Source organism: Muscardinus avellanarius (genome assembly GCF_963383645.1).
Source record: "Muscardinus avellanarius genome assembly, chromosome: 1".
NCBI classification, from domain to species: domain Eukaryota; kingdom Metazoa; phylum Chordata; class Mammalia; order Rodentia; family Gliridae; genus Muscardinus; species Muscardinus avellanarius.
The window spans coordinates 63,212,456-63,224,537 of NC_137786.1; the positions used below are offsets into that span (position 1 = coordinate 63,212,456).

Here is a 12,082-nt window from a genome sequence, read left to right on the forward strand (position 1 = left end):
CTACACCCCCTGCCCAATTATTTTATTCTTTATTTTGAAACAGGGTCTCACTGAGTTGCAGAGGGCCTCACTAGTAGCTGAGGCTGTCCCCGAACCGTGATCCTACGGTCTCTGGCTCCCAAATGCTGGGATAACAAGTGTGTACTACCATACCTGGCTTTTTATTCTTTATTTTGAAACAGGGTTTCACTGAATTGCAAAGGGCCTAAGAGGCTGAGACTGTCTGCGAACTGCAGTCCTCCTGTCTCAGCCTCTCAAATGCTGGGATTACAAGCATGCACCCAGCTTTTTTTTTTTTTTTTTTTTTTTTAATTTTAAAACAGGATCTCTAAGTTGCTGAGACCAGCCTCAGACCTGCGATCCTCCTGTCTAAACCTCCCAAACACCGGTATTACAAATGTGTGCCACCGGCTGCAGCTACATTTTTCTGAAAGGCACACAGATGTTTTAGAAGCTCCTGGAGTGCACAACAGGGTTGCCCTGTGTGCCTGGCCATGCCAGATGAATGCTCTCTATGACAAGGATTGTCTGGGGGGCCTCAGGGCAAGGGGTGACTGCAGTACAGGAAACTCATGCTCTCTTTGAGAGTTGCATTGCCACTAGAACGTCCATCCCAGCACCTTCAACTTCTTTTTTGGGCATGTTGGCCCAGGAAGTAAAGTGTATGTTTTCATTCATGGAGGTGTTTAAATCCTCAGAACAGAATACTCCAGGAGACTTGGTGTACCGGTTTCAAGGCTGGAAAGTCTCAAATTCAGTTCTTTTGAATAAGCACTTGGTACCTATCCACTGAGCCAGGTAATAGGGATTCAAAGATGAATAACATATGGCACCCACCTTCAAGTTGCTGGTAGGATGTGCAACGCAAGTAGTATGAACTGTACAGCACATCAGAATCTTTTTCTCTCTTTCTGCGTAGAGAATGTCGTAGTAAGACAAGGAGTGATGTTTTCTTTAAATAAATGGTGAGCTCACGATAAGACATGCAAATGCTTGGATTGTTTCATAGATCTCTGAGTGTAAAGAATTTTGCAAAGTATTTAAGTAGCCCCCCTCAGTTAGTCTTCAGCCTCATTTATCCCTTGGCATTAGAGTTCCTTGCAATCTGCTTTACAAACAGCTATCGAGAAACATTCATGCACAAAGCACCAGCTTTAAAAAGAGGCATTAAATCAAATCCAGCTGGGCTATTTACAAGCTCCAAATGGTTGGTATTCTCTCCTGCAAGAATGATGTGTTGAAAATCAACAGTCAAGTGTACAGTCTTGAAATTCTAGCAGTGCTGGGGTACGTTTATCTCAGCTCAGAGGCGCCTGGCATATCTTGACATGCAATTGCACCTTCCCCAAGAATGAGTTATAGCCGCAACATACAGAATGTCCAGAATCCCGATGAAACATTAATTAGGATAGGAGAAGTCAGGGAAGACTGAAACTCCTTTTATGCACTGAAAAGTGAAGCCACAGAGCCTTGATGAGCAGGACTTGATGGCCCAGAGGAACAGGTTCTTTGTATCAGATCAAAACAGGAGTAGCATTAAATGACTTGCGACACCAACATTTTATCTCCACTGAAAGTGGGTATTTGTAATTTAAAATCTATTCAAACATTGGATTTTTTAAGTTCAATTAGCTCTCCATGACCTGATTTCCTGGAGAAGTTGGGCAAGAGAACTGTGCAAGTCTACTAAAGCGTGATGTTAGGCCCAGCTAGTGTTGCCTGCCGACTGCACGCTTCTGTTTCTTGTTTGAGGGTCACATTTGGACTTAGTGGCTGCCTCTATGTATCGATGCTAAATCACCATGTGCTGCAATCGAAGCCAAGTGGAATCAAACCTCTAGAGATTTTAGGTAGATCCGCTGCATTTGCCCAGAGAAACAGGTTCCAAAACTTTCAGTGAGGGACATTAATTCTGTGAATAGCCACTCTCAGTAAGAAACATACTGCGGCTCTTTATACCCATACCATATATATGCATGTACATTGTACGCTACAGATACTGTATTTATAATACAAACAAGTATTTTATGAAATGAACTTATGCTTATCCCTATTACTTTGGTTGCACTCAAATATTTCCAACTATGCCAAATTTCTACTATGTTATTTACAGGTACTAAATTAATTTCACAATATTAGTGCTCACAGCCATCCATGGATAATAGGGCTTTACTTAAAGCAGGAGCAAAGGCATGAAATGATGCCATATTTTGACCTGCCAGTTAACACAGAACATTATGGATCCCGCGATTCACTTGGTTCGAGTTGGCTGTAAAAATGGCCTTTCTCTAAATTGCATTTGTTAAAGGCACTACCAACATTCTTATATTACATCAGAGGCTATAAGAAAATCCGTTATTATTAAATGGACAAACACATGTTTTACTCCTTGACATCAAATTTGTTTGAAATGTCTATGGCAATTTACCTTACAGAAACCTGAAGACAAATAAAGTAGCACATCCTCTCTTTCTCTTATATTGTAAAGATATAAATATCATACATTTTCTCTCATATGTGAAAGCTACAGAGAAAAAAAGGGGCAGATATCATGAAAGTAAAGGGAAACCATTAAGTTAGAAGAGGAATGGAGAAAGGACGGGAGGTTAAGGAGAGATGCTGAGAAGTGAAATAATCAAATTGTATTCATATATCAATATGCCACCGTGAAATCCACTTTTTTGTATAATTAATATGTCCAATAAAAATTAAAGAGGAATTCATTTATTGTTTGACATAACATTTTTATGTTCTATCTTTCTGAGGCAGTAGTTCCTAAAATTTGAGATCAAGACCTATTTGAAATTATAATGAAATGCCCTAGATTTTTTCTTCCTAGAGTAAGCAAATTTTTGATTCTATAGACCCTCATTAGAAAATCACTCACCTGCTGGGTATGGTGGCACATGCTTGTAATTCCAGCATTTGGGAGGCTGAGACAGAAGGACTGTGGTTTGTGGACAGGCTCAGCTACTTATACCCTTTCCAACTCAGTGAAACCCTGTTTCAAAATAAAGAATAAAAAATAGGGCTGGAGGTGTAGCTTGGAGGTAGAATGTCCCTGGGTTCCATCCCTAGTACTGCAAAGAGAGAGAGAGAGAGAGAGAGAGAGAGAGAGAGAGAGAGAGAGAGAGAGAGAGAGAGAGGAGAAAAGAAATGAAGGAAGGAAGGAAGGAAGGAAGGAAGGAAGGAAGGAAGGAAGGAGAAAAAAGAAATTAAAAAAAAAGAAAACCAGCCCACTTAAGTAGAGATCACTCAGTGGCCATGTCGTCTCTCCAGCTCAGTTGGCAGCTCTCATCCTGCCCCTTCTGGGAGGAAGTGTTGTATCCCATCCTATTTGTGTGTGCAAGAATGTCTGCTGGCTAGGCGTGGTGGCGCACACTTGTAATCCCAGCGCTTGGGAGGCCGAGACAGGAGTATCTCACAGGTTTGAAGCCAGCCTCAGCTACTTAGTGAGGCTCTCAGAAACTTAGTGAGATCCTGTTTCCAAATAAAATATAAAATAGATCTGGGAGCATAGCCCGGAGGTAGAAAAGCCCCTGGGTTCCACCCCCAGTACCACCAAAAAAAAGAAGAAGAAGAAGAAGAAGAAGAAGAAGAAGAAGAAGAAGAAGAAGAAGAAGAAGAAGAAGAAGAAGAAGAAGGAGGAGGAGAAGAAGAAGGAGAAGAAGGAGAAGAAGGAGAAGAAGGAGAAGAAGGAGAAGAATGTCTGCTGGATTTTACCAGTGTCCCTTTCATTTGAAGCCATTCAACAATGGCATTTACTGGACTGAGAGGAGAGACAATCTAAGCCACCCTCTTGCTTCTGTTAGACAACATGTCAGCCTGGCTGGGCTGTGGGGCCAACTGCTGTTGGGTAGCAATGAGTTCAGATTGCAGACAGCTTCCTCGAGGTGTTTGTAGCTGTTCCCAAATGGAAAAGTGTCTACTCATAAGTGGAATTATCAGTGTCCCCTTTATAAATAATTAAAATATTCACTAAATTACACGACATCTTTGTAACTTTTAACAAACATCGTGTAAAACCCTCAGTACTGCACAGATAGTCCATTAGAATCTTAAGCCTAGCTCTAAGCCACGTGAGTAGAACACCACGCCATCTTCTGGCCACATAGCCTAATTGCAGGTTTAAGTATTTGAAGGGATAATAAATTTGCATTAAACACCAAGACTATAATATTAAAATTAAAAAATGATAGAAAGTATATACATTGCTTGCTATGCTAAAGTAGGAAGGGATCACATGTTAGACTTTGCTTTGTTTTTTCCTATTGTACCTCCCCTTAGTTGTAGAAGCCCCAATAGCATGTTTTCTCTGCACCTCTCCACAGGATCGGAGGAGCCATCCCCACAGTGTTCTCCTACTTTGCAGAAGTGCTGGCCCGGGAGAAGCGAGGCGAGCACCTCAGCTGGCTGTGCATGTTCTGGATGATCGGCGGCATCTACGCCTCTGCCATGGCCTGGGCCATCATCCCACACTATGGTAAGAGGCCGGCCTCGTGCCAGCCATCAGGTCACCTGGTTTCGCTTCAGCTTCTTCTCCCACCTCTCTTCTCTCTTCTGAATTCTAGTTTAAGAACAAATCATGTTTCTCCATTTCGTGGTGTCGAAGAGTTTTTTTTTTTCTTTCTGTGCAAAAATCTGCATAAAGCAAGACCGTGTCAATTGTTTCTTGAGGTATATGAACATAATAAGAAAAAAGTAGCTTACTCTGCTCTCAGAACTGTTCTGGTCACTCCGATGCGTGGGTTGCTTCCTCTACCCACCAGTTCTTCAATATTTGGGCATCCATCAAGTTAACTCAGTACTGACACATCTACATAGGTTTAGAGTTAGATTCCACAGGCTGGGAACTCAGTCCCATATGACTGCACTCACTTTAGATGCCAACTGCAAGTCCAGGTCCCAGGAACTCCTGACTGGCCAGCTGTAGGCAGGATGTTCCCACAGTAACCCTTGGGTTTGATCAGTTGCTGGCATGGTTCACAGATCTCAGCAAAGCACTTACTTTGTGTTCCCAGCTTAATGTCAAGGCTTTTATAAAGGACTTAGAGAAGGCACTCAATGAAAAATACAGAGGGAGAGTCAAAGAACCTCCATGCCTTCCCTGGACTCCCTGCCCTCTGATACCTCTTCAACTCCAGTAACCTGGAAGCCCTCCAAACCTCACAGCACAGAGATTTTTAGAGTTCTCTATAAACACCATGTAGGCCTCCTCTTGCCAGTGGATGGGAACGGGGCTGAAAGTCCCAAGCTTCTAATCATGGTGTAGTCTTTCTGTGACCAGCCAATGAAACCACCAAAAGTTGCCTCATTAGAATAAAGATAATCCTAATACCTAGAAAATTTCAAGGGATTAGGAGCTCTGTTTCATGAACTAGGGATAAAGATCAAAATACATATTTCTAGTAGAGAATGGTAGTGCATACCTGTAATCCCAGTACTTGGGAGGCTAAGACAGGAAGATTGCAACTTAGTAAAACCCTATTTCAAAATAAAGAATAAAAAATAGGATTGGGGGTGTAACTCATAGGTACAATGCTCCTGGGTTCAATCCCCAATAACACATACACACACAAAGTATTTATGAAAAATCACACAACCATTTTATACTATAACATTTTGCTGCTTTTAAAGCCATCTCATTTATTTATTTATTTATTTATTTATTTATTTATTTATTTATTTATTTTGGTGGTACTGGGGATGGAACCCAGGGGCCTTCTACCTCCGGGCTACACTCTCAGACCTATTTTATATATTATTTGGAAACAGGGTCTCTTAAGGCAGCTGAGGCTGGCTTCGAACCTGCACGATCCTCCTTGTCTCAGCCTCCCAAGTGCAGGGATTACAAGCGTGTGCCACCATGCCTGGCTATTTTTAAATTTTTTATAATGGGCTTTTATTGGTGCATTATAGTCTCACATCATAATATAAATCTGTTGACAGTGACATGCATACATGCACACAGCACTTGGTGCCCTCCTCCCCATTTCCCCCTTCCCGATATGGAGTACTGAGATTGACATTGGTATGTTCACATATATACACATAGTTAGTGGTAGTATTTCCATTGGCAAACCTTAGTCTACCCCCTCCCCTTGCCTTAGGCCTCTCTGGCTCCACTGAGGTTTCTCCTGCATTATCTGGAGTCCCTCTGGTATCTCAGTTACTCCCTAGCTTGGCATATTAGAGACAACACACGACCCTTCACTTTCTGTGACTGGCTAATCTCACTTAACATAATGTTCTCCAGGTCCTTCCATTTTCTTGAAAATGACATAATTTTGTTCTTTTCTTTGGTCATTCTCATTTGTTTACTGTGCACTGTCAACAACTCTGGAGGCCCCCTGCCTCCCTGCAAGTGGAAGGGAGAGGTATACAGATCATCGTCAACATTTACTTGATTTTTATATTTTTTTTGGTGCATTATAGTCTCACATAATAATGTAACCCATACTCATGGTGACACACATGCACATAGCACCTGGTGGATCCCCTGGCTCCCTCCCCACTTTCCCTTCCCCATATAGGGCATTGAGGCTGACATTGGTATTCTCACACATGTACATATCTTAATGGAAGTGGTTCCCTCATTGAGCCTCCCTCTCCCCTTCCCCTAGACCACCTCCCCAGCTCCACTGGAGTTTCTGCTCCATCATCTAAACTCTCTCTGGTGCCTCGATTACTCCCTAGCTAGCATCATCAGCATTGAAAGCAATGTGACACGCAGGTGTTCTTGTGACTCTCACACTTGTCACACACACACCGGGACCTGTATTCATCCCACACCAGCCCGCCCCCCTCTTCAAGCAGCTTAGAACTGAAATGGAAACAGGGAGAATCCTGACTTGCAGATGCTCAATTTGCAGAACTTAAGAGGCAGCTCTGCCTGTCCATGTCCCCAGACCCTCCCCTCAGTTTCTCCTGAGCATTTACGGCTCCTGCCACATCACAGTACCTATAGGAGCCTCGTTTCTGAGCAATACTCTCCTGCTCAGAAGTCAGGAGCTCCAAGCCCCCTTGCTCACAGCTAGTTAATGGCAAGGACAGGTTGTCAGGACCAGCCATCAATTCAACACATATGGAAAAGGGGAGGAGATGTTCAGGTGACCACACACAACCCAAAAGCCTGAAGTTTGTGAAGTAGGAATGCTGTATAAATTAAAATTGCATATGACTTCAAAATCCATTCTTTGGGGGCTGAGGATGTAAGCTCAGTGGTAGAGAGCTTACCTAGCAATACTTGAGACCTGGGTTTAATCCCCAGTACTAGAAGAAAAAAAGATCACTCTGCTCTAAAATCTAATCAATCTAAAAATTAGATTTGATTTTAAAAACTCATTTTCTTCATTTCTATTTTTTTTTTGCTTTGGTTTTACAACGGAGCAATTTTTCATTGTAAAACATAGTTCTAGTAGGAAACAACCTCTGAGAATTTGACTCATTTGCCTATATCACATATACACTTTGGTATTCAGAAAGCCTTGTGATTTTTCTACAATATTGAGTACAAAATTCATGTTTTTATATTCTTGCAACATAGCTAAAAAGTTAAATGAAAGCTGAAAATGTATTTAACAACAACAACAAAAAAAAACAGACCTAAGAAGTTGGTCATGTGGCCTATAGAGAATTTTTCTTTGCTAAAAATGTAGACTGGGCTTGGTTGCCAGCTTAACTGAGGGGTTTCTCATTTGTAGACTCTGGTTGCTTCTGGACCACACATATATTCATGCTACCAGTTCCCCTTATCTCTCATGAGGATTGTCTTCTACCACCAGACAAGGAGCTAAAGATTTTCTCCTTCATCTAGGACCTGAGAACTTCAGACCCCTTCAGAACCTTTCTCTGTAGAGCAGCATATAACTCATGACCCACTCCATTCAAATAGAAAGGACAGAGAGCATGTCATAGGAAATCTGTTAACATAGGCAAAAAGGAAATGCAGAGTTTCCCACAGAGACCATTTGTATCTGTTCTTTTGCAGCTTTTGTGCAGATTAAAACAAGGTGTCCTTTCAGGTGCTAACAGCTGCAAACCCACTTACCATCCCTGCCAGGAACTAGCACAGGCCCAGGCTGGCAACCTCACCTGGCAGTGGGAATATCTTCACTTTCCCTCTCCCTTTCCTACTTCCAGGCTTGTCCTCTGTCTCATGACAGCACTGCTCCTTGGCTCCTGCTCCTCCCTTCCCATCCTCTCACTGTGAATTCCATTTTCTCTCCTTCCTGAACTCCTAACTTAAATCGGCTTCTGCAGTCTACACATGTCCACTAAGACTGGACGTAATTGTGTTTAGTTTTGTTTTTTCCACACTGGGCACTTAGTTTATCTGACTGTACCTTTCACACACCCCTCCCTGATGGGTGGGTGGGGAATGTTTCTCTTGCTTGCCACATCCATCGGTCAGAGGCTAACCCACAAAGAACAAACGTAGACCCCACCTTTCTTTTTCTGTAGCACATATATTTCTTGTTTATATAAAAATCAGCTAACTGATCCATGGGGGCAGGTTGTGAATCTTAACACATGAAAAAGTTACAAAAATAGTCACTACACAACAGCATTAAGGGCAAGAGGCTGACTTTAATTTTTATGTGGATGACACCTTGAGAAATAATGAAAGCAAAAGTCGTATGGCCATATTTTATTGAAGGGTTTCCATGGCTAGGAATCTAGTACCAACAAATTATTTTAATCAGTCCTGTCTGCAAATGAAAATCAACAGGGGACCTTTAAAAATACCCTTGCTGAGTTCGTTGTTATGCTCTCGTGACTTGAAGAGTTTTGTTTTTAATAGTTGAATTTTAGCCCTCCTGTGCTGTGGTGTCTGAGTGTGCGGATGTGCTGCGGATGGGGTTTTTCAGGGCAATTTGCTTGCAAAAATTTAGTAAGCTGTGTATTTAAGATTTGTGTGCTCATTTTATGGATGTTATACTTTTTCATAAGTGCTTTTTAGTGAATTTTCTATTTCTCTGACCCCCTGAGAATACCCATGATTTTGTTCTACTATAGATCAATCAGATCACATTCTCTCAGCAGAGGACTCAGCATTGAGTATTTCTATTCTTATTTTTTCTAGCTTAAAGTATGACTGATAAATATATATATATATATATACATATACACACACACACATATATATATATATATATATATATATATATTGATGTGGTTTTTGTTGTTTTTGTTTTATTCCTGTTGTTTGTAGCAATGGGGATTAAATCCAAAGGCACTCTATCTCCGAGTTATACTCCACCCTTTTGTATTTTAAAACAGGGTCTCACTATATTGTTGAGTCTCATTAAGTTGCTGAGTCTAGTCTTGAACCTGTGGTCCTTCTGTCTCAGCTTCTCAGATACTAGGATTGCAGGTGTACGCCATGGAGGCTAGCTTGATGTTTTGATATATGTATATACCTTGGGAAAGGCTTACATCTGACTCTTTAACATACCCAATCACCTTCCATGGTTGTCTTTGTGGGTGTGGCAAGAACACTGAAGATCTACTCCCATAGCAAATTTCAAGCCCAGGATGCCTTATTATTGTCCATAGTTACCATTTTGTACCTTCAGCAGGTCTATAGAACTTATCATCTAAATCACTGAAGGCTTGTCCTCTCTGACCAGCATCGCTCCATATTCCCCACATATCAGCTCCTGGTCTGCTTGCATTAGTTTGACTGGTTTTAGATTCCACATATGAAATAATGTAACTTTTTATCTTTCTGTGCCTGGCTTATTTCATTTAGTGTAATGTTCCCTAGTTTCATCCATGTTGTTGCTATGCTAGAGTAATATCCTAGTGTTTGGAAGTTTTACAACTTCAAAACTTTGTAAGTTTGTTAAAAAAAAAAACTTTACAACTTTAAGTCTTACATTAAAGTCTCTAATCCATTTTGTGTTGATTATTTTTTGAAAACAAGGCTCACTAAGATACTGAGGCTGGCCTTGAACTCATGATCCTTCTGCCTTAGTCTCCCAAGTACTAGGATTACAAGTGTGTACAGCCATGCCTGGCTTGAGGGTTTTTTAAAATATGGCACACTAATTTAATTCCTTTACATGTGGATATTGAGTTTTCCCAACCATATGTTGAAGAGACTATCCTTTCTTCCACTGTGCATTCTTGGTGACTTTATCAAAGATTAGTTGACCTTATTTGCATGAATTTACTCTGTTCCATTTGTCTAAGTATCTGTGGTTTTGCCAGTACAATACTGTTTCAATAACATAGCTTTGTAACATAATTTTAAATCAGGAAGTATGATATCTCTAGCTTTGTTCTTGTTGAACACTGTTTGAACCATTCAGTGTCTTTTCTGACTCTATGTGAATTTAAAATTTTTTGTTCACTTGTTTGTATATTTGTTCTATTTCTGAAAAAAAAAGACATTGGTATTTTGATAGGAATTGCACTGAATCTGAAGGTTACTTTGGGTAAGTGTCAACATTTTAACACTATTAATTCTTCCAATCTATGAACATAGGACATTTTTCTCTATATTTATTTCTTTTTCAGTTTCCTTCATCAGTGTTTTATGGTTTTCAGTGTACAGTTCTCCTTTGGTAAAGTTATTCTATTCTTTTTATGCTATCACCAACAATATCTTTTTTAAATATCTTGTTTACATAGTTCACTATTAATATATAAAAACATATATGATTTTCATATATTGATTTTGTATCCTAAAACTTTACTGAGTTCATTTATTATATCTCAGTTTTTTGAGAGACTCTTAGAATTTTTGTCATCTGCAAGTAGAGACAGTTTTATTTCATCCCTTCTGATTTGGGTACCTATATTTCAGTTTTCAATGAATGCCTTTGGGTAGACTTCTAGCACTAGTACTATGCTGAATAGAAATGGCAAGTGTGGGCATCTTTTTCTTTTCTTGCTCCTCTTTTTTTTGGGGGGGGGTGGTACTGGGGTTCCTGGAAACCTTTCTACCTCCGGGCTACACTCCCAGACCTATTTTATATTTTTATTTGGAAACAGGGTCTCTTAAGCCAGCACGGCTGGCTTTGAACCTGCACGATCCTCCTGTCTCCACCTCCCAAGCGTGGGGATTACAAGCGTGCGCCACCACGCCCGGCTAGTAATCACTATTCTATATTCAGATCAACTTTTTTTAGCTTTTACACATGAGAGAGAACATGCACCATTTGTTTTCTGTGCTGACTTGAGTTAACATCATGTCCTTCAGTTCTAACCATCTTGTTACAAATAATAGGATATAATTCTTTTAATGGATAAATAATATTCCATTGGTGTATATTTGTTTGCATGTACACATGTGTGTGTGCATGCACACACAAACACACATGATATTTTCCTTATCCATTCATCTGTTGATGAGCATCTAGGTTGATTCCATATCTTAGCTATTGGGAATACTGCACCAACAAATGGGTGGGCATGCAGGTATGTCTTGATATCTTATAAAGAATTATAAATAAAAGAGCTCAAAGTCTCCAAATACAAAGTAATGGTTAAGAAGTAGAAACCCTAGTTGCCCTAATTTGGTCGGTACATATTACATACATGTATTTAAAAAGTATACTTGATATGCTGACTTCATTTCCTTGGGCTCTATACCAAAGTGGAATAGCTGGATCAAATGGTAGGTCTCTTTTTTAGTTTCTTGAGGAACTCCCATGCTATTCACCATAGTGGCTGTACTAGTTTACGTATCCATGGACAATGTATAAGAGTTCCTTTTAATCCATTCTTGCCAGGATTTGTGACTTTTTATCTTTTTGGTAATAGCCATACTAACTGGGAGTGAGATGATATCTCATTAAATGGAGATCAAAACAAGCAATAATTTCAAAAACAGATAGCTCTGGTGTAAGGCTTCTCTTTCAGCCCTCCTCCCCTTCTTCCCTCTCCCCAAGCTCCCTGGTAATCAGGACACATCACATCTAATGGAAGCTCTATTGCCTTCAGGGGAAAATGAGACTGGAGCTGAATCATCGTCCTTCTTCCTGCCCGAAGTTTCCTTCCACTTAGGCCCGGGCCTCCGAGCTGCTGCCGTAATGCAGCACTGTCCGCTCCATTACACTCTCTGTCGTCATGT

The 12,082-nt window shown here is 40.6% G+C and overlaps 1 protein-coding gene across 1 annotated transcript in view; it reads left to right on the forward strand.

Annotated features, from left to right (window-relative positions):
• Positions 1-12,082, forward strand: part of SV2C (synaptic vesicle glycoprotein 2C) — a gene marked incomplete at both ends in the record, with an annotated part of 160,975 nt that overhangs the window by 63,379 nt on the left and 85,514 nt on the right. Inside the window, one exon of the mRNA XM_080696350.1 lies at positions 4,332-4,483. Coding sequence (XP_080552476.1) covers positions 4,332-4,483 — 152 coding nt within the window. The remainder of the gene's footprint in view (positions 1-4,331; positions 4,484-12,082) is intronic.